General features: G+C 43.0%; 1 protein-coding gene across 6 annotated transcripts in view; it reads right to left on the reverse strand.

Moving 5' to 3' along the window:
• Window positions 1-2,822: 2,822 nt before the first annotated feature.
• The window catches only part of STXBP5L (syntaxin binding protein 5L), a 212,417-nt gene continuing 191,713 nt past the window's right edge, over window positions 2,823-23,526 (reverse strand). For all 6 annotated transcript variants that reach the window (XM_076348424.1, XM_076348414.1, XM_076348405.1 and 3 more), the window contains 6 exons: window positions 14,480-14,719; window positions 13,159-13,519; window positions 12,021-12,186; window positions 9,493-9,604; window positions 8,819-9,039; window positions 2,823-7,754 (listed from right to left, as the gene is read on the reverse strand). In XM_076348424.1, coding sequence (XP_076204539.1) covers window positions 7,713-7,754; window positions 8,819-9,039; window positions 9,493-9,604; window positions 12,021-12,186; window positions 13,159-13,519; window positions 14,480-14,719 — 1,142 coding nt within the window. In that variant the 3' untranslated portion in view covers window positions 2,823-7,712. The remainder of the gene's footprint in view (window positions 7,755-8,818; window positions 9,040-9,492; window positions 9,605-12,020; window positions 12,187-13,158; window positions 13,520-14,479; window positions 14,720-23,526) is intronic.

Genomic DNA, 23,526 nt, shown 5'->3' on the forward strand with positions numbered 1-23,526 from the left:
TACAATGCCTGACCTTGAATTCTGTTATTTACATCGTGTGGCCCTTATATGTTACCAGAAAGGGAGGACAGATGCCTCCCATCATCTTCCTTATGCCTCTAATTATTTTATCATGTCTTTTCTTCTGCAGTCCCTCCCTAATGTAAACATCTCCATCTTTCCATTCTTGCCTCCTGTGAGAAATTTTCAAGGCCCTAATTATTCTTTCATTTCTGAACTTCTGCCGGATCCTTTTTAAGAAGTGTACTTTTGAAGTTGTCTTTATAGCCTGATCTAAGAGGATGCATACTTGGCTTTCAACAGCCTGATAGTGTGCTTGAGCTTGTTAACTTCAAACGCGGTGCTTTTGGCGTGGCTGTTATCCTGACATCAGAAGTACCTGGCACCGAGGTTTCAAGAACACGGTGAGTTTCAAAAGATGTTAATGGGGCCTGCGTACAAAAGGCCACATCCTGGACTCTGATCCACCGCCTGCCCGTTGTGCAGCAAAAGGGGCGCGTGGTATTGAGCCAAAGCCTCAGGCAATGATGCCTTGACTGCCCTTCTCAGCACCGACTCGGCCTTCTTGCCTGTTTTGGATTTCACTTTACGTTGAGACTTTCTGTTTCCTTCCTGCCCGCTCTGCGCTGTGGTTTTCTACCACATCTGTCAGCTGATGGCTGAGCTCCTTATCCACAGCATTCGGTTGATAGACAGTTGTTTCTTTTCTTATTAAAGCTGTTGTTATTAACAGATCTGAGCCTCGGCACCCTGGCGTCTGACCATTTGTGTGCTCTGCCTGTAGAGATGCTGGGTTGGACTCATTATCAGTTCACATGGCCTAATGATTTCCTGTCCCTGGGTGTCATGCGGTGACACACCTGTGCTGTATTTCAGGCCTCACCGGAGCTGCTGTAATTTGAGTTGCTTGTTCTTTGGCACATTATGATATTTTCCTCCCGCATACTGTCTTTAGAATTTCAGAAGAATGGATCTCACGCATATTTCCCAACTAGCTCTCTAGATGGGTGGTGCTAATCAATAAGGTGATTGACACAGAACTAAACTTATTTTGCTAAACAAACTCCGTGAGTTCATTCTAATTAAGCAGTAATTTGGAGCAAATGAGAAGATAAAAGGTGGCCACTGCTCTGTGAGCGAAGCGGCTGTGGCATTTGAGTTACGATACTAGAACTGGCTCTGAGCTGTTGCCTGATTGCTGCTATTTACATTCCTTAATTCTGCTTAGACTTTAACTATTAGTGAGACTAAGCAGGGGAAGCAGACGAGGACTTAGGTCAGGTAAGCAGAGGCACTGCTTAGAACTGTGCAGAGGAGGGTACCTGCTGTTTTCTGAAGTTGGTAGGAGGAGGTTGGCTGCTCGCATTGCTTACTTATTTTTGCCTGTGGGCCCCTCTCCCCCCACCTCTGATGGGCTGAGGCCTGTGTTTAGTTGGAAACTGGGCTTTTTTTTTTCTAATTCAGGACCCGATAACCAGAGTGCAGGTTACTCTCTGTCATCCTGTAGACAGGATGGGGATGCATCTGATTGTGTTCGCTCTCTGTTCCTCAGCTTGTTTGTGCGTCTCTCTTTGCAGTCCATTCCTGCCTTCTGTTAGTTGGCGCTGCACGGCAGGTGCAGCAACGCGCGTTGTTCGGCAGCCCAAGAAGACAACGGATGAACGCTGCAGAAGGGGTAGGAGTTATGTTTGTTACAGCAAGCTTGTCACTCGGTGTACACGGAACTGCTGCTGCAGCCTAGTCCTGCCTTGTGCCCCGCACTGCCCTTGCCTGGCTGCTGCACCAGCAGGTGGGTGTCTGTCTGCCGGAAGAAATCGGGTTGGGACCCAGTCCTGACAAATAGCTGTGGTCACCAGGAACGCCTTGTCGTCACGTCACGTGAAACCTGTGTGACCCAGCTCCTCGCAGGGAGAGCCCGTCCCCTTTGGCTGCTGAGCAGCCTTGTTCCGTTTGGTTCATATCCGCTTTCTTGTCAAAATGACTCAAATTTTGATGCAGCCTACTACTGGTATGGGGCAGAACTCCCCCGGACTCGGTAGCAGGAACTCCTGCCATTGATATTTGGTACAGCTACTTGGTCCTTTTCCTCACATGCAGACCACAAACTTGTTTTGCCTTGGTCTTTCTGCTTCCTTCTCTCCCTGCCTAGTAAAAGCGCTCTGTGCACTTTCTTGTAGCTGGGCAGTGGTGGGAGAGAAGCAGGTGACAAATGATGACACACACCTAATCTGATCTGGTTTCATCCTTTTGCCTTTCTCCAACGCCATTTGCATTTCTTCAAGAAGAGAGTAGAGGTTTTCCTGCTGGTTTTTTCCTATAAATCTGTAGCTGAAAAGAGGGAGCTGGAAGCTCAGTACCTTTGGCTGATGTTTTTGAGCCTCTCCTGGCAGAGCAACTCAATCATGTTGTTGGTAAGTGCCCTTAAATGAGTTCGCTTCTGCCCTTCTGAGCTTTCAGCTTGTAGGTGGCTGCTTTTAACCTGAAGTGGAAGTGACGTGAAGGGTGCTCTCAGTCGGCTGAGAAGTCCAGGTAACAAGGCTAATATTCCTGGGGACTGGTATTACGATTATGAGCGCCATGTGAGCTCCCTGCGGTAAAGCACAGGAACGTTAGCTGGGGCCCAGGCTTTGTCCCTGCGGGAGCCGCTGGAGGAAGGGAGGTGGCCATCCCCACCCCAGCAACAACTGTGGCTGCATTTTCCGTAGTCCTGAGTGAGTAGTGTGAACTCTATCCAAAGGCTTTATATAAACCATGCACCTTTGAAATACTATAAAGAATCTAGGAGCAGAGGTTGGGGAAAAAAAAAAAGAGATCTACACCAATCAATATCAATTCTTTATTTTCTTTCCCTCTTTTTTTTTTGGGGGGTTGTTACTGGGGACTCGAAACAGCCTCAGTTAAAGATGCCTTAGTTTTCCTTTTGTGACGCTGATTTAGGATACCTGTGGAGACAGGATGTGGTTAGCGCAGGAGTGTGTGGTTCACCCCAGATTAGCCTTCATTCTGAGATACAGGTAATGACTCATTAACGAACCCCACACATATTCTGTCCACATTTCTGAATATTGGTTGCTATTTAAAAAAGTACAACGTTTGATTTGTTGATTTAATCACAAAACAAAACACATGAATGGAAACACTCATTTACGTGACTATTGCTTATACAGCTAAGATGACGAGTTGACTACAAATGGCCACACGTAGTTCCTTAATGAGAGAGAGTGTGTTCTTACTGAGACCATACCAAGGCAAAAACCCATTTGAGACTGAAACATGCTGTGCTTGAATTCACCTTTAGGTTATTGAAAATGATGGGGGTGGGGTGGGGTGTATTTAAGGGGCGTAATTAAATGAAATCTGGCTTTTTGCCTCTGTTACAATACACGCAGTTTATAAATGGAGGAGTCCTGAGGCTGAACACAGCTCTTATGTAAGCTGCAATGTTTTCTTCACTTCTTAAATTGTACACTGAAAAAAATGGTTTTGTATGCATGTCTTCATCACAATGCACACATTGTGGCGTGGAAGGGATTCTGTAAAAGGAACATGTAAACTGTTTTAGAGAATTTCTGTATGTGATAATTTTATACAATATGTGTAGTAAATAGAATGTTTCTGTTAAATGTTTGTGTAAGAAGCTATATTCTGGTAATATAGGGAATGTCTAATTACTGTAAATAGTTGAACTGTAGAACTGTAAAAAAAATAATTTAGAAACCAGGTAATTATACAAAACAAAATCTGATTATCAAATTTTCCTTTATCTTGTCTTTTAATTCAAGATTTGAAGCTTAAGTTAAAACTCTAGGAGTGGATTTTATTTTATTTTTTTTTAAATAAAATAGCTTGTACTTCATTGAAGACTTGCCAACTCTGAAAACATATAAATAATCTAATTTGATGTATTTTCTCTGCATATTCTGTCTATCTACAGCTCTAGGCATAAGATCAAACACATCTGGTCAAACCCCGAGGGGGAGGTGTGTGCTGTTGGAAGTTCTGTGTGTCTGGTTTTGGATGTGTTGCGATAGAGAGCTCCTGTAAAGATGAATGTGAGGGAACAGGGTATCTGAATGAACAAAAAGGACTTTAAATTGAACAAATATTTCCAGCCAGTCTGGTCTATTGTAACTGAGGATTGCGATGTTGAAGATACCTCTTAAGTTTAGGATTTTGCTTGAGATGGTGCTGTCTTAGCGGGAAAGGTGAAAGCACAGGATTTCAACATCCAGCGACAGCTAGTGCCCTCAATTTTCTTACAGCCAGTCAGGTCAGATGCTGTGCTCATTGCTCAGAATGCTGCATCTTTATTCCTTTTGCTAACAACCTTTCGTAGGGTTCAGGTCAGGCCTTTCAAAAATCCCACACTCCCCCTCATTTCACAATAAATCAACCAGGCAAGGGTTTTTCCTCCCTCATTGAAGTTTTTAAGTGAAGGTTTTTTTCCACATACATGGTAAATCTTGATAGAAAGCATTTAACAGTGTGCACTAACAAACTTATACAACATATACATTACATATATATATTTATATATATAGAATGTTCTATATACAAACATATACAACTTTTTAGATCTCTACAGACTACAAGAAAATTGATAATTATAGTCACAAGTGGTGAGCTTAACAGAAATAGTAACTTATATGTAAGAGTGGAAAGCAAGATACAGCTGTGACCTGATGGGGAGTACTAGAGAAAAGTTGCTTAGAAGTTTAAGTATTAAAAATTGTAAGTTTGAGGGATGCTAGATTCTCATTTCTCTGCTGCATAAAAATGCAAATGGAAATCTACGGGCAGGTTTTTTTTCCCCCCCTGGTGTTAAGCTAGAGGCTGTTGGCAGCCAAAGTCAGTCAGGCATTGTGTGAAAGACTTGCTGAAGACACTTTTCTCTCTGGGTGTGCTATAGTGATTAGCAGTTAAAAGTTGCTGTTAAACTTTTATATTTGATTCTCAAAGGAGCGAGCAGGCCACTCCAGCCCCAGCCTGAAGACACTTCCACCGAAATCAAGGTAAGGGCAATCTTTGCAGTATTGGCCACCCACGTGAGCCACCGCAGAAAACTTAGGCAGAACTGGTAGCTTCCTTGTCACCAAAGTGAACCAACTGCTGCCCGAGCACCACGCGCTACTGCTCACCCAGGCTGCATTCTTAAAGGCTGGCTGCATTACACCAGTTCCTAGTGGAAACCAGCCCCGTAGCCTGTGGGTGTACAAGTGCCCCACTGGAAGTGGTAACGGCCTTTCCACCTGCACCGGCTCAGTTGCAGAACCAAGCGTAGAGCTGGGTACAGAACAAACGCTGGTGGGGCGGCCTCGGCTTGGTATTAATGAAGACTGCTTAGCTTCTCTGTAAAAGCAGAGAAGGCAGGAAGAACAAGGGCTAGAAAGTTGATTGGAGGGTTTGCATGATCTGCTGCCCTAAATGATTTTGTTGCCCAGAGACTAGTGGTTTTGGAGTATAGGCCAGAGCACAGGCAGAGTGACTATACGTTTAAACAGAGGATAGGATTGCTATAATGTTGTTCTCATTTATTTCTCATTCTAGATGCCTGGTTACAGTGATGCTTCCTCACACACGCAAGTGGCCATCAGAGTGGTGATTTTGCTGTTTCCTCAGACACACAGACAGACATCCACTCAGGTCACAGACAGCTCCAATTCCTTAACTCTCAGCACAAAACTAGGCATTGCTTGGGCTTTGACCTTTCTCCCAGAAACCTTCTACAGTTCTCACCATTATAGTGCAGTTTCTCCTGTGATGGAGAGGAACTTGTGTCTCATTCCCAGCTGAGCTAGACCCATCAGGGCGTCGTTTTGATTTTGCCCACAGAGAAATGTAAAAATCCTGTAAAGCACAAAATCCCTGTTGTGTTACAATGAGAATTTAACACCTCAAATCTGTTCCAACCCTTTAACTTGTACAGCTGGGATGACGGTGAAGCCAGACTTCTGGACTGTACAATTTCCTGGGCTCCATTTTATTGTAAGAAAATGAAGGATATGGGAAAGGCATCTTTGAGAGAGATCATCTGAACACTGGGATGATATAAATGCCCGTGAAGTTAAGATCTAGTTAGGAGGGGGACGCTGCCTGCTGCGTCAGTGTCCATCAGGACTCCTTGAAGGGACAGAGGACGTCACTCTTCGCGTATAGAAAACTTCTAAATGCTGCTTTTCCACCTTTTCCTCACTTTTCTTTTCTAATTTGAAACTATGCCCAGGCACAAGCCTTCAGTGCCTTGTTTCCAAGCCAGTCTTGGAAAAATTTCTAACTTAACAGTTGACCCGTGTGGCAGTGAGGCTCTTGTAGGCTACCGTTACCGCAGCACACTCACGGACTAGGAATCTATTCACGTTGACAGGTAATGGGTTCTATTTACTGTTCTCTTCTGTAGCTGCAGGTTGGAGAGTTTTCTGCAGAGTTTACCGTAGAAACCAAACAAGCCGCTCTGAAGCAGAAGCAAACTACTTTTAGCAGTGTGAGCAGAAAATCAATTGCCACGGACCCAGGGTGTCATTTTATATATGTGCCAATTCAGTGCCGTATGTTGACAATTGTTTTTCATGCTCCTCCCCTGGCCCATTGTTTAGTCTTGATGCTGTGATCTCTCTCCCCCAGCTTTAGAGGGGCTACTGTGCAGTTTCCTTAGCATAATTTCAACCGACCAGTTAAGAAGAATCACTGCTCTGCAAGCTGCTAAGCAGCTTCTGTGAGCAGAACTTGACAGGACTGTCCAACTTGTAGCCCTGCGGTTTCCCATCTTGCCTTTCCTAACTTGAAGAAGTGATTTGCTAAGCTGGTTTTCTATTCCTGCTACTGAGAAATAAGGCAACCAAGTGATACAGACACCACGGGGATGAAAAATGCCACAGCCCCCTTCAAGGACAACTGTGATGAATCTAGAGCACATTTTAGAAAGTACAGATAAGGATGACATGCCATGTGCTCTGAATTGCAAATAAACCATCTATGCTCATGTTTTACTGACATTTCAGGTAGTGCCTGTCTAGCTACTTGAAAAATCTGTAAATTTGGGGCATAGGGTTTTGAAGTTATTTATTCTTCTGGTAGGAGTTAAACAGCACTGATTTCAAGCAAGGTTTTTCAAGGGAAATAAATAGGAGGTAAGAAAATGCACCTCAACTCATTTTTATGTTGAGAGCGGTAGCAAACATGCTTGAAATGTACTGGCTTTTTGTAATGTCGCTTTTAAAAAATAAAGATTTTTGCAATTTAAGTATTTTTTTTTTTGCTCAGAATGGAAATAAATCCCATTTTTCTTCGGTCACAACATGCTTTCTTTTTCTCTTTTTTTTTTTTTTAAGATGTCAATTAGTCATGCAAAGTTCTATAAGTGCATTAACATTCGAGTTTGTACAGAATATTTTTAACCAGATGCACTCTCCACAGTTCATACCTACAGCTTCTGAAAAACTACATGCCACAGTGATGGTTGAGTTCCTTTTGGAAAAAAATTGGCTACCGCACGAGCCAGCTGTTGGAGTAAGACCCACGTGATTCTAGCTTCCATCTCACGGTTTGTAAAATTTCTCCTTGCCTCCCACTGTGATGAATCCAATAATAGTAACAGGAAAACATCTTCTAGGAGAAAAAAAAGCGTCTCTGGCCAGTGACTGGTAGATTTGGGAATGAATGGTGCTTCCCTGAACAGTGTTCTTAATAAAGCCACAAGCAGCTTCTTTGAAAGTCTAAAACTGGTACCACTTTTTGTCCTTGTATTTCAGCATCACCTACAGAAAAGGGAAACAAACAGATATAAACCGCTGCTCTGCATATGAGGTATCATCACACATGACCTAGGCCCATTAACTGTCACCAACTTTGTAAGTAAAAAAGGAAGAGCAATGCAGTACTTTACTAAATGTCATCAGGTCTTCAGTCCCCTGAGACCTTGTATTTAATTTTGTAATTGTTACATTTAAAAAAAAAAAAAAAGTTACCTGCTGTTCATGAAAAGATTTTTCCTGAGGAGCTTTAACTACCTTTTTCTGCAAAAAGTACAGAGGTATGGGAATAACCAGGAACTTGCTTTTTAATCCTATAGAAAGAAGCTTATCTATGGAGCATAGTAGATATGCCCTGAATATATAAACTTTCTGCATTTCAGGGCATGTTCTTTCTGTGTATTTTTGCCTCACACTTACAAAAGCCAAAAAAAATGTAAAGGTCTTGTCCAGAGACGTGATGCATGTTAAACAAAACACATGCATTTTAGGAAGTATTCTTTAATGTTGCTTTATCTTCAAGGAAAATCACTTTAGTTGATTCCCAGCCTTAACAGCGTGGGATGGAAGAACTTTCCATTTCCAGCTCTAAGCACTGAAGCTGTCTATTCCAGGCAAGCCCTATTCTATATTACTGTACCACAGTCCTGTACTAGAAATGTTCTCCTCTTCTTCCCAATAAGACCTGTAAAGGTTCCTATATACACATCCACCTACCTGTTTTCCGTCCTACTGCATAGACGTGCTGCACTAAGTGGCTTAAAAAAAAAGTCATAATGCATTAGCGAGAAAGGCAAGAGATGAGAAGTGCCATGTTCTAAATTCAGAGGCTAACAATGGATGCTCATTTATGAAAACATGAAAGGAAGGGGCGTGCAATGGAAGTTTATTTTCGGCATTCTCATTGTCTGGGAGCAGGAAAAATGGTGTGTCAGTTAACAAGAGTACACCTAAAACAACACGACGTGGTGAATGGAGAGAACCGTACTTGACTTTCCCAAAGGGAAGCAAAGGCTCAGTTGGAGGGTTGGCAGTTCCTAGTTCTGGGTGTGTGGTGCCAGGGCCCCTACCTCATGTGCATGTTTGGAAAATGCCTCTGCGCTGGCCATCATGCTCGCAGTCCTTTCGTCCAGCTCTCCCAGTTTCTGTCCTCTCTCATCAAGGGCAATGCGTGCACGAGTCAAGTCCCCAATGACGCCTCCTGCAGCTCCTCTCACGCCTTCAATTCCACCTGATCCAGGGATGTGCTGGGCAAGACTGCGAGAGGCTTTTCCTGCCGTGGCCTCGCCAACTGCAAAGGAGAAATGGACAAACGGACAGGAATGAGTTCCTGGCCGTGGCTCTGTCAGTGCTTCTCATCCTCCAGCTGCAGCCTCGCAGCGGTGATGCCATTTGATGTGCAGATGGCACACGTGGAAGACTTTGCTCTGTGCACTGGCACATCTACAGTGCAGTCATGCGCCTTCTCCCTTCTCCCCCCCCCCCCCCCAGTCACTCAAAAGAATCTGCCAAGGTGAAGGAATCGTGGGAAGGCAATCATGGGAAGGCAACTGAGGACCCTCCCCTTTCTTCACAACGTCATCTTTATTTTTTCGTCAATGATCTAAAGCTTGTGTACCACTCCATTCCTAGATGACAAGGGCAGGGGATCCCATGAATTAATTTCTGAGAAAAAAAAAAAAAAAAAAACAAAAACCACCCAACCCAAAAAACCCAACACGAAAAATCCCAATAAATTACTTACAAAGCTCCTCTCTGTCAAAAGCTTGTCCACTTCCTCCAAAAAGTCCTTTGAGAAAGCCTCTGTTTTGGGCTTCTGGTGTTTCCACAGGAGTAAACAAATCCCCAAGCATGTCCTAGCAAAGCCAGACAAAAGTCCATGTGAAAAATTAGTGAGGTGAAAGCTGTTCTAGGTGTTTTCTTTGTTTGCATTAACGAGCCACATGCATTGGATCTAATCAACTAGTTTTAAAAGAGTCTGTTGTGTGAACAGTATTGAGTACTTAACATTTGTGTTTCATGACAGGCAAATACTTGGGCTAACTAGATTCACGCATGCTTTCAAAGGGACTTGCTTTGTTACTGCCCAGTCTTATGTTCATTACCACAGAGAAAAAAATTTATAAGCAATACCGAGTGAAAATACCAGTGATAAGATCACATTTTGCTTAGAAACAGCAAAGACAACACTCTAATTGAATAAAAAATTTGTTGTGAATTATGTGTTTTGCTTCAGTGATTATCCAGGCAAGCAGGGCAGTCACTCTCTGTTTTCTCTTTATAGCGTGCCTGAGTTCAGTGCTTGCTAGCTGTTCAGAGAGTTTGGTGGTTGTTTGGTTGGTTTTTGTGGGTTTGGTTTTTTTTTTTCCAAACAAAATCCCATCACCTTCCATACAACCTGACACTCCCCCCCCCCCAGTTACTGTGCACGTTGACAGTGCCATCAGTAATGCCACATAAGCACATCTGCTGAAGGCACTGTCATGGTGCTAGATCTTGGAGCAGCCAACCCAAACAAATCTCAGGCTCAGATTTATCTGCAGCAGTACTAGGAAAAGTGGGCTCTCCAGAATAAAACTGATAAAGAAGGCGTGCAGTTCCATCAGTCTTTGAAACCAGTGAGGCTGTGTGCACTGAGAACAGTTGCTGCCCTGTTGCTCAGCTCTGTGTTTGCTCATCCAAGCCTCAACAGCAGATACAGCTGTTATGCTGCACAAAGCACTCGGCTTCTGGGAGGCTGCGTGCTAGGACAGCGCTGTGACTCACACTTACTGCTCCTCTGCCCAGTCACCTGCACTGAGGAGAAAAACTACTGCCGCCCTTCGAGCCTAAGTGGAGGCTCTCACACAGCCTGGCTTTGGTTTCCTGGGTAGCAGGTGATACTGGGTCATCTGCTTTTTGTACACATATAATGACTGTGCAAGCCTTTTACTGTCGTCTTTGCATCAAAGCCGAGATATAAACAGCCACAGTCCAGCAGTACAGAGAAGCGAGGGCTGTGTTTCCCTTTGATTGGTTGTCGTATGATGCTATTAAGGTTAAGGAAAAAAATCTAGCTTGTAAGAGCTCTCACTACAGGTCCATATTCTAAGATGCACTGATCAAACCTTCTGATCATTTTAAAATTGGTTCCTTGCAAAATAATCTCTTCTCTGATGCGCAAAAGCTTGTGTGCAACGCTCACTCCTCACAGTGCTTTTTCAGACTTGAGACAGACAGTGCTGTGACACGAGCTGAGCAGCTCAGCACATGTTATTCCCTAGGGCATAATGAGTGCTGGCAGGACCATTTCTTTTATACTTCTATCCTAGTTCACTGCTAATTATATAACCTAGAACTTATTCACCCTCTTTTTTTCCTTTTTATTTCTCATGTTTCTCCCTGTAACCTCTCACAATTCCTCCTCTTCAGTAAATTACATTTTAATTTGCATTTTCATTGTAAAAAAAAAAAAAAAACCAACCCCAAAACCCAACCCAAATCTAACATTGTAAAGACCTTTTGCTCAAAATAAATTATTTTAATTAGACCATTTCTATAGCTACTGTATTTTAATGTACAATGGGAGATGCTTTCCTCATGTGGAAGAAGGGGACTACCAATTATTGGAGTAAAAACAATGGTAAATAATTAAAAAAGATATTAAAACAGAGCATTTTTTTTGATACTAACCACACTGGTTTGTCTCATGCTCCCACCTACTGAAAACTGCAGGTATTAAGGTATTTTTAGAGTTAAAATAAAAAATGATAAAAATATGGGCAGGAATTCATATTTTCACTGAGGCAGCTGCTGTGTGGTTGGACGCGTGCTGGTACCAACTGCTGTAGCTGCTATTCATTTGTAGCTTCTCCTTTTTTCCCTTCAGTCATTTTTAACAGCTGGTCTTCCGTACAGTAGGACTGTGAGAGAAGCAGGCTGTGAAGAGTCCCATTTGGGCACAAATCTGCCTCTGTATGGAGCCAGCAGAGATTGCAATTATGTGCGGGCAGGCTGCAGGCTCGGGGCCAGCCGTTAGGGCACAGGAGCAAGGTGACAGTGTCATGAAAAAGTCCAAACAAGCGACAGAGCTGCTGACCTCTCTCTGCTGCTTTGGCATCATTCAGCCAGGGCAAGTGGAGAGGAACACGTCTGTCCCGCTCCCGCAGCACAGCCTTCACTTCGAATACTAAGAAACTAGCAGTAAGCATGTGGCAATTTACATCTGACGAGTCGGGCCACGGGTGCTCCCACACAAGCACAAAGGTGCCAAAGTACGGGTTTGAGCCCTACCTGCAGATTGTCACACATCTCCTGGCTGTACGTCAGGCGCTGGATCTCTGTGGGAGAGCTGAGATACAAAGCTTGCCCTTCATTAGTGAAACAAAAGGTCCGCGCTATCCTCATGTCTGTTACAGGCAAATAGTTGATGTCCAGCAGTGGGCGAAGGCTGGGCAAGCTGAAGAGAAGCAGATACCTAGGTTAGTCACCAGTGCCACACAGGGTACACCTGCTCTATGGCTGCGCTTTAAACCAACGTTTAAGTTTACGCTTTTCATAACTGAATAGTTAAAGTGCAGCTCTAAGCTGAAAAAATCTGCCATAAACACACTGCCTTCCCGTCATACTTTGTTTCCCTGCAGGGAGAAGTTTCAGCTGCCTTGCCGCAATGACCCTTAGGCTTCTGCTACTGTCTGGATTTGGGACGGGCGTGTGACACAGTACGGCTTGTGTCACGTGGCTGGGCAGTTTGCAGGCCCAGCCTGCCCCCAGTTATCGCATGGGCAGCTGCAAGAAATGGCACGGCAGGGCCCTGCTTGCACCCCACGGACAAAGGCTCCAGCATCGCCTTTGCTGTCCTCCAGCTTCTCCTGGTTCACCGTTTTGGACAGCACTTTCCAAAATTTAAATGGCCTGGCTGGGGAAAAGGGCTGCGGCAAGGCGAGGGCACGACCACGGGGCTATTGCACAGTCGGCTCAATGGTGGAGGTGACAAGGAAGGGAAACCAGGTGCTCCGAGCGGAAAAATCTTCCGAAATGGCAAGAGTGGGACTTGCTACTTCACACTGGATAAACAGTACCCTTTCTATGCCCGACTTTTTCTATACTCCTCTATACCTGATTTACCATAACCGAGCAAAATTATCAGGGTTTTCTTTTATGATAGTTAAAAATCAAGAGCCATCAATTGTCACGGGTAGGGTATTACTATGAAATATAAAGGAGTTTGCTTTGCTGTGCGGCTGTTTTAACTCCCCATGTGGAGACAGGCCAAGGAACAGGTATGGCAGCAGGCAAGGCAGGGCATTAAATGCACCCGCCAGGGAGTTAATGCAGAGCATCAGACACTCCGGAGCAAACGCCAGTGGAACGTGACAGCACTGTGCCACCTCTTTGCTTAGTTTTGCTACAAGATTAGTTAGATAAGTACCTCAGTGTCATGATGTGCCCATTGGCACAAAAGCACGCCAGACAGACGCTGTTACAGAGGGTGACCACATCTGCTCGCAATAAAAAGGACGTTTCGGTGATGTTGTGGACATAAAGACATGTTTGGGAAGGCAATGAGAAGACTTTGGCTTGTTTTTCTGAACAAATGACTGCAAATTGATGATCACCCATATCCTGCGAGGAAGAAGGGGAATGCATGACAAGTTTCCTTTTTCTTGTTTTTTCACCGTCGTCAGCACTGTGTGGGTCCCTCCATACTTCATACGGTGGATGTGTCAACGTCCCCATGCAGTCCAAGCACGCGAAGGTCAGCACGGCTCCTTTCAGTGTCAGAACTGTGCCTGCAAAATATAATTTCCTCTCACTGGTACTGGCACCACAATTAAGCTGGTTGTCAGTACTGTGAACGCGTGCAGCATAGCTGACATTCAGCTTTTGTAATTAGAGCAAACAGGTTAATCTAGCCAAGGTGACAAGTCTTCCTTGCTCAGTTCTTCCTGACCACACAAGAAAGTGAACAAACAGGCTGCCAGTACTGAAAAGGTCTCAGGAAGCCTATATCAAATAATCTATATAATACAAGCTATTGAATACCATAAAGATAGGCTGTTGTTTACCTCTACATTATACTAGTAGGGTATTTATTCCCCAGCAGTAAAATTGCTCTCCTTAGTCTGGTGACCTTCCAGCATTGTTTTTCTAAACAAACTGGGGGTGGGAAACCTCCATTCCTGTGCATCCTCTGATTTTTGTCATTATCTTACTTTAAAACATACTAAGCACATACTGCCTCTCCTCAGACCTGACCTCTCTCAGCCCTCCATTCTCTCTGCTGCACCATCTGTCACTCACTCAGCCAAGGATCTCTCCTGGTACATTGACCTGCCAACATTTTTGTTTCCTTTCCTGAACTCCCTTCTGCTTCTCTGCAGCTTTCTGATAGTAAGACAGCCAAACTGTTCACAGCATCCCAGATAGGACTGCATCAGAGCTGTACACAGGACTGTAATTTCACAATATGAAGGAACTCTGCTAATTTCCCTTTCCTCACAGGAAACATGTAACTTTGCCCATGACACAAGGTAATCTTCGGAAATAACACAACCAAAGTGACTCAGCTCATGAAGTGGCGGGTGTCTCATGAGCATCTTTCTCTATCTGTGTGCCCTCTATGTAGTGAGTGACCATTGCTTGATACATGTATTGAGAAATTTCTGCCCAAAAGGCCATACAAAATCATGCAGTTATTCCCCCTGTTGTACCAAGACAGATAATAAACAGCAAAAGAGCTGCACTCTTACCACTTGGCGACACCATGACCGGCTCTGACTGCCGCAAATCGTCACTAGCAGGCAGATTAAGGGAGAGGATTAAGACCATACCGAGGCCCGTTCCAACCCAGAGACAGGGGGAGACAGCGGAGTCATTCTTTCGGGCAAAGGACTCCATGAAGTACAAAGCCGTAATTGCCTCCTTTGAGTCCCTGTCAATGCTGGACACGCTGGAGCTTCGGGAACGGCTGAAGGAGTTTTCCCTATTTTCTGTGTAAATAAATACAAGCAAACAGGCATAAGTTGGCAATCCTAGAACAGGCACAAGCCTGCAGCAAATACAAACTCCCTGTAGAGCACAGAAAATACAGAGTTTTCGTAACATGAGCAAACACTCTGACACTAGCACGATACCAGCTTGCTGCCAGTGTATAAATAAGTGTGGAAAATGCTGTCAGACCTCATCAGTTAAATCTGCATTAGAAATAGCTCCTTATTATGGAGATTAGCATAGACTAATTAGAATTTACAACAGCTTTAGCTCAAAGGACTTGTTCTAAATAGCATGAAATAATTTTAGACCCATATGTTACCAATGCACTTAAAATTAATCCATGTATCTCATTGCTGCAGGACACGAAGGGAGACGCCACTACCAACTTCAGAGTGTGTCCTTTGCTCTGCTCTCGTTTCCATCGCTAGGATGTTCTAGCACTGCGTTCACAGCCATCGTTGCTGTGAACATCACTGCTCTCTGGGGAGAAGACACCCATTGCTAGACTGATCCCAGCATCCAAAACATCTCAGGGTACAAATCAACTCTGGCTTCCCAGGGAGTGAAGTGAGAAACCTGCTCTGCGCCCTTGGCAACAACTGCATAGTGAGCCAGCACTGTTCCTCTTTCCACCTAAACTTTAGCAGGCAACAGCAAGAGCCAGCTGGAGACAGAGCTGTATCGTCCTCACTGCAAATACACAGGCACGGAGACACTCTCTGAGCTTTTCAGAGAGAAATAACAATGAACAGGGTCTGACTGCTGTAGGGCTAAAGATCTCTGCTTTGCTTTGCCTAGTGCCAGGCAGGAAGCACAAAGCTGTGCAAGGCAGCTCCTGGCATCAGCAGGAATTGTCAGTGGCAACAAATTGGAGGCTATAAAGCACACTGAGGCTAAAAAGTTACTGAAGAGTAAAGGAGCCAGAGGGAAGAAGAGAGTATGGCTGGCTGCTAGCACAGTCTTTGCAAAACAATTTGTGCCAATGCTGCTGTCTACCAACCTGGAGTCAGAAATAGGGCTAGATCATTGGAAGCCTCCCATGCTCTTCTGCAACAATAACAACTAGAGGACCAGGAGGTTCTGGAGGTGGAGAAATAGTTGAAGCTATTGGATCTGAGATAAAAGGCTCACTTCTGAACCTATCATTATGAAGTAGATCTGTGTCTGGTATGAAATTATTATTCTTCTAGCTCAGAAGAGAGAGCTGTCTTCAGAGCCAGTAGAAACGTCTAAAAAGAGGAATACTTTCTGCCACGAATAAAATTATAGAAGGACTTTCTCATGTACTCCAACTTAAAACTGGGCTAAGCCTCATATTGTATATACGGTTCCTGCTCTCCACCAGAAGCAGCAGTTTTGCTGGTGAATCTCTTCCTCAGACAACGTATTGCAGCATTGTATTCCCCTACCCCTATGACTCAGTGTACATGGCTGAAATTATCCTCTTCACAGCACCTGCCTGGGAAAGACTGGAGAGAACCACAGCAAAGCACTACTGGAACCACAGCAAGCATTACTACATATACAACCTTAAAAGTTGGCACATAGAGATGGGGCAGATTCTCCTGCTGCTCTTTCACACTTGGCCCAGCTTCTGTTCTTTGAGGGTATCCGTAACTTGTCAAACGGGAGCTTCACAGCCAATGTCCCTGGCACTTCAGTCCCACTTTCATGGAAGAGAAACTTACGTCTACCTGACTTCCAAGCACTGCCTTTTCCTCACACCGTTTCATCTTCTTCATGTAGGCACTGTTGTAGCTCTCTAGTTCTGGCTCAGTACTGCTAAATATATCTGCACAAAACTGGGACTGTTTATTAATGTGCAAACACAGCTTCTAATACTTTGAGAATTAGCGTCTCCCATAACCCCAAGCACTTTATACTTCTGCAGTGAACTGGTTGGCCCAGCTCCTTCCTAAGCACAGTGACAGCTGCCAGGTAAAGAAGGGGAAGACAGCAATTTCAAGGCAGAGATCATGAGGGCTCCACATATACATACACTTTTATTTTCCCCAAAGGGTACCTGATTTTTAAAAGATGTTATTATGTAATTCATTTTCTCTTTAACAGGTGTATTAATATCACAGTCACATAAAATTCAGATATGGTGGTGCTCAAACTGAGAAAGATGTTGAAAGGACAAATGCAGTTAGTGTAGGCGACATACACGGAACTTAAAATATATGATGTGTCATTTGCATGTGTCATCAAGCTTTCTCCCTCCCTAAATTAACAAGAAGTGTTCCTCACTCCTGTGCAGTACAGTTAACTAATACATCTTTGCAGAACTGACACTAACAGATACAATCTTTGGGACACTTTTGGGAACATACTGTGCCATTTTCTATTAAATACACTGCTCAAAATGAAATTCTAAAGACCAGCAAGACACATGTCAAAATTTGATGCCATTAAACATATCTGAACAGCAAACCAAAACCTATGAAAAGCTGCAATCACTATGTGACTTTATTGGCTAGCTCTAAAGCAAGGTAGAAATCTCTCCTCTTCTTAGATTTTGGGATAAAATTTAGTTTTAGTGGGACTCCTTTCTCAAAGAGATTATACCCCAAATTCTCTATTTAGAAACGACTCCATTGTATCCTAGAGAAACATAAAAGCATTTATTCGGGAAATTTTAAAAACTCGCCATATCCTTTCCTAGCATGATTGCTATCTTTTAAAATGATGTCCCGTCTTCTAAAAGTTGTTCTTTATTACTACTGACAATCTGTAGTAATCCTTAACCCAATCGCCATATTCTGGGTTTTCTCTTATATTTTCCTTTGCTCACAATGTACGATGGGTGTAGCAAGAATGTCAGCTACCACATCTTTCTGCATGAGTCTGAACCAGGGCCACTTCCAGGTACTCCCTGTAACCTAGGTCAAACAAAGTTTATTTGGACTCCCTGCTTTAGTAAGGGGACAGGACGTTCATATGTGAAAGGCAGATATTTTTCTGCTCCTCAGTTCTTTCCCTCTTCCCCTTCTCTGCAGAACATCCTGCTATGTGACACTTTCTCATAAATGTGTTCCCGCCTCTAAATTGCCTCCTGCTTTGAAGGAGTCCAGTATTCCCTTTTCTTCGAGAGGTACATATCCAACTCCCAGGATCCCTCTGCTTCCACCCAGCCGTCTCTCTGAGGCGACCCTGTCCTTTTTCCTCCTCTTCCTCTCGCAGACCTGGATTTCTTGGCTCTTCTTTTTTCCAAATAGGTCTCCAGGCTGTTCCTGCAGCTAGCAACAGAGGAGCCGAGGGCACCATCAGAGGGGGTCCAGCGTCCCCTGAGAGCTAACGAGTGACTATCATTTGGGAGATGCTGCTATTCAGGCTGTTAGACTATGAGCAGTGCATATGACTATGAGCAAAAGTATTATTGTCTGCATTTCACAAAGCTGCATTCCATGGGTTAAGGTCACACAATACAAATACCACTACTCTCCTAAAAGTAGTCCTGGCTTTCTTCAAAATGCTTTCATTTAGCCCTGTCCTATGCACAGTTTGGGTTAGTGAGATGCAGATGGACGCTCAGGAACCAACTTCCTACATAACACTGGACTGATTGTTAAATTCCAGCTATGAGCAGCAGCATACAAATAGAAGGCTTCTGATTTAAAAGCAACTGCAAATCCTCTAACTTGCTACACACCTCACTGACAGAAACACACAGGACACTTCAACTCACATGCCAGGATAAAAACGAAGCCAGTGTTTTTGAGTCTTACCTTTGTTCATCCATGTGTGAGCAGTACAGTGACGCTCGTCGTGTGAGAATGAACTGATGCCATGTAATTGCTGAAGCATTGCCCGTCTGGAAATGTAACCTACTGCCACAGAATCGCATGCATTGCAAAAGGACAAGAACAATTGAGCCAACCGTCATCATGACATTTATACGAAAGCAGCCCTGAGCAGTTATTGTCCTAGCTCTTTTCTTGCACGACAGCTGTCCCGCTGCAGTGCACTGGTGTCTAGGAGAAGATTTAATTTAGGGTTTGGGGGTTTTCTGAGAATTTAAAGAGATAATTTGAGTAAATGATTCCATGTATTTCAACTGTCACCTTTACAGCACTTGCAGAGTTGTTTTTTTTTTTAACTTCCTTTTGTTCAGTGGAAATAAAACTGGAATTTCCTTACTTTCTCATGGAATTAAAAAAAAAAAAAAAAAAAGATGAGGGAGGATATTTACGCCACTGACTTGTGCATCTTCAGGGGAACGTTCCGACTTCCCTATTCTCAGCTGCAGAAAAGGCTTTGTATGGGGAACACATCCTCACATCTCTTCCAAGAAATTGTCATTATGATTATTCTAAAATAATGGATTTAGCACTAACGCAGAAGCATAAAGTCATTTTCTTCTTGAAGTTAGGAATCATTAAAGTAAAAGTATTACTTGGTACGAGGAATGAAAGAAAACTACCAGTGACAAAGATCAACATTTTAACTGCAAATGTTTACATTCATTACTGGTGAGTTTTGCAATTGACTGTCAGTGTCTTGGATGCTATTTATAGGTCCTTTCCTGGTTTTAACATACCAAGTAATTGATCTGCTTATAAAACATACACAAAAGTCGACCTTTTTTGATATGGAAATTGCTATATTCTGGGAACAAAGTTAAATGGTATATATTCTCCTCACTTGGAGATTTCTAAAAGTTTTAATCCCAAATATCAGACCTAACAGAAGCTAATGAAACTATTAAAACATTTTCCAGTTTAAGGATCATAATCTTAAAATTTTGAGAGAAATCTGTCACTTTTAAAATTATATAGTCAGGAAAGCATGCAAAGCTCTGAATGCCAGTGTAAACATACAGTAAAGGAATTATACTTCAAACATGAATTTGCATACAGGAACATCATAGAGACACAGAGACCGAACCATATGACTGACGGCAATGCTTCAGCAACACAGAGGAGAAACAGAGGCAGGAAGTAACGCTGCAGGGTTTTCACACATTTAAGAACACCGCACATTTACTTGGCTAAAAACATCTTCAAACACATTTTAATAGCACCACTCTAAAGCTGCATTCCACATAAAGCAATTCACTAGAAAGCAGCAGAAGTTGTCTTAAGCACAAACAATATTATAATAATCTGGAATTTTACGGAGAATGATTTCCTACCGGATCAACTCAAATAAGTTTCCCTAAAACTATGTTGAAAAGCCTGTGAATATACTGCTCGTAGAGCATTCAAACCAGCGTGGCTACATCTGCGCTTACATGGAGCTAACACCTGTGGGATGCCTGACCCTCCCCCGAAAAAGTCCTGAAATGCATTGTCCTGAAGTTGCTACAGTTATAGCAGTGTAACCTGAATGGCTTCAGAGAATTATACTGATACAAGACTGACGTAAATGATAGCAAATAAAGGCCTGAAAGAGAAAATAGACTCAAGTCACCAGACTTGGATCTTTATTTTGATATTTCCAGAATACAGAAAAGTTCAGGCTTAGGTTTTAGTTCAGCATGTTTTAAAAACGGAAGGGAACTGCTAGGGCAGAACTATTCTTCATATTTAAAATGCAGTAGAACTAAGCATTTTTATAGAAAGATAAAAATGCGAGAGATCTTTCCAGTAAGTCATCTATCAAACTTCCATATTCAATTGTATGAATCACTTCCTTTTACTTATACAAGCAAACTGTCTTCACATTCAGACTGCTAAGAGCTCAATTTGGATATAGGTTATAAGTTTGGACATATGGGTTTTAATCAAAGATATCACAATTCTCTAGAACTTAAATCCCAACCTAAAATATCCATTCTGCTGAAGCATGTTTCATAACATTGAAGGTTTGGGAAAGAATGGTATGTTGTATAACTTTCATATGTGGAAGTACCCAAGAATAAGGAGGAGACAAAAGGCGTTATAGAAGAAAAACCTTGGGTTCATTCAATAACAAAGTCAAAATAGTTAATGTTGTAACAAAGCAAGTGAAAGCATTTTAAAGGACACTTTTTTTTTCCCCCTCTGATAGATCCTCTGCTTGTGTAACTGAAGTGTAGTTAAAAAAGCTTTGCTTTAAAACCCCCCTTTGGACAGCTATTATCACATAACTTGAACAATCTCAGACTATTCCTATACTCTCCCGTAGTTCTCTATGCACAACAGCCCACCACCTATTCCATTCTGCCACAGAAGTACCAGGAACCACCCAACGGTGTGTTCCACTTCCAAAAATGTTTCAAAAATTATTTCAGATGTAGAAAAACAGTTTATGTTGATCTGAAGCAACTGCTAGCAAGCAGAAAAATGCTAAACTTGAGCACGTAGTGCAAAACACACCCTCCAAATTCAACATGCCTAGAGTACAGTGTGAAATTAGCTTAACTTGGAATCAAATAATCATTTAAATTAAAACTGACTAGACATTCAGTGAATGTAAGAAGAATGAAATTTTTCATTTAGTTGGTTGTTTTAAAAACAAGGAAAATTTCCAGCTTCCTGTAAGAAAACAAGTGGATCCTAACATCCTAGTAGAACCTGACAGAAAATGTACTCCAAGGAAAAACCAAACATGAACTCTATCTAGCCCAACAGAGTTGGAATTAAGGCACCAGCAGCTCACATGCATCCATGCAAGGCTCTTCTCCATTTCTTCCCAGGCCTTTCCTGGCCATTAGACATGCTCTTTCACAAGGCACCTCAGTCTTTAGACAACCTCCCCCCATTGCTTTTTCCAGGGACATAGGGCATTGCAAGCACTGTTGTGACCAGATTTAGGCAGACACACACTGAAACTCCACTTAAACCTCTGAGGGAAACCAGTGGTTAGATCCAATAAAGATTATGATTCAGTCTAAGTGATGACAGCTCCACTGGCTTTTTGCAGTCTGGTGATTGTAGCACTCAGCAGAAAGCTGGAGGCCGTAAGCTGTAGACACAAATCACTCTAAGAGGACTGACTCCATCCATCCATGACTTCTGCATCTGTGGCCACAAGGTATAATGAGGAACATGTCTCCCCTGGAAGCTGAGCCCCTGATGGCTATGATGCTCAGCTGAGAAGCCGAGCCTAAGGTTTCTGGCCCTTCTGGTCCTATTTTGTATTTACTGTGGACCTAATGTAAAATATGAACGTGTTCTGGGGAAGTTGAACACCATTGCTAGGGTCTAGAAACTGGGCTCCCTCTTGCCATAACAACCTACTTTTTATGCATGTCCTCTACCAGACTTCCTGGGCAAGTGGCACGCCCCATCTATTTGTTTAGGACATCCACTGTGAGAAGCGCTCTCTCTCAGACTGCATCCTAAAGGGATGGATTGAGGTAGGTGGACTGAATTGTCCCCTTTACTCTCAGGACCAGTTGCCATTATTTTTGACGTGTCTGTATCACAGGCAGACTGGATTGGCCCCTCGTTCACCTTTAAAATCTCTCTACATCTCCTTTCTAAGAGGAAGCAGGAAAAGAGATGTTTTTAATTTTATTTTACCTACAGTAGAAAACAAGCACACACACTCTCATCTCCACCATAACTGAAAAAGAACTTCACACTATGGACAAGTCACTTCTGGAAACAATTATATTCCCCCATGAATAATCTATGGATCTTACAGTTCAGTGTTCAAACCGAATACTTTGAAACAGATATGAAAACCTTACAGAAGATGCTGGCATAGCCTTCCTTGAAACACTTGCTTTTTTGGTGCCAAATGTTTTATTACAGCCATCTAGAATTTGCTGTTCAGAAATCTTTGAGTTTGCAGTGCCCATTAGACCAGAAGTGCTGTGATTTTGCTCAACACAGGAAAAAGATAATTTCAACTTCCTAATAACTTCTTTTTTATTTGAGTAAAGCTTTCTGCAGTAAGGAACAGACTTTCTAGATATAGAACAGGTCCTCTATGCAACATTCTTATCTGCTTCTCTGCACAGACAAGACGTGGTGACAAACTGAGCAGTTAGTGCAGAATGTGGCTTACCATAGTGTCTCTAAGTTATTTCCTATTATACTATTCTTACCTTTACTAGTTAAAATGATGTAAAGTAACTTAAAATGCTAACAAAATTGAAATGACTTACAAGCAGAACCAACACCATAATCTCCTCATTTTCAAAAATTCAAGCCAAGGGCTTTTCCATCTGCTATGAAAGCCTAGCTGTGAAAAGCCATGATACTTAGGGGCCTCGTGAAGTGTGGTCCCATGACTGCTGTAACATGCCCAGTGGATCAGGTAAGTGTCAGTTTGGCTGCTGCTTGGGCGAGGAAGTTTACCAGAAATCATCCACTCTGCAATGTGGAGAGGCATGGCAAAGGTAATGCAGTGGAGAGTATGAGCTGTTCTGAAAACCTGCCAGAGATGCAATAACCTCCTCAGAGAATCCATTTCTGTGGTTAACTAACCTTGTGATCAAAATGAATCCCCTACTGTCTCCCTGAAGTAGTGCCTCTGCCTTAGTAATTTATGTCCATTACATCCTGTCCTTTTCCCAGCAGACATGGACAGCAGATTATTCCCTTCCTCTCTGCAGTACCCTGCCATGCATTTGAATAATTTTGTGCTTTTTCTTCAATATTTTTCTAGATCAAGCAACCAGGTTGTTTCCCTCTTTCCTTGGACACCTAGGAACCACTACCTTTGAAAACCGCAGTGATCGTCTTCTAGGCCATCATCACTTAGTTCACAACCACGTGTGGGCTTCAGACCCAATGGACCCAAGAAAAAAGGAGCCAATGGCAAAAACAGAAGTCTCTCTCTTCTCCCCCCACCTCGCCACATGGGAAGGAAATCTAATGGTCACATTCACTCAACCAGTCCAAAAAAATCCAATGTGCTATGCATACAG

This window comes from Aptenodytes patagonicus, chromosome 1 (genome assembly GCF_965638725.1).
Source record: "Aptenodytes patagonicus chromosome 1, bAptPat1.pri.cur, whole genome shotgun sequence".
Classification (NCBI taxonomy): Eukaryota; Metazoa; Chordata; class Aves; order Sphenisciformes; family Spheniscidae; genus Aptenodytes; species Aptenodytes patagonicus.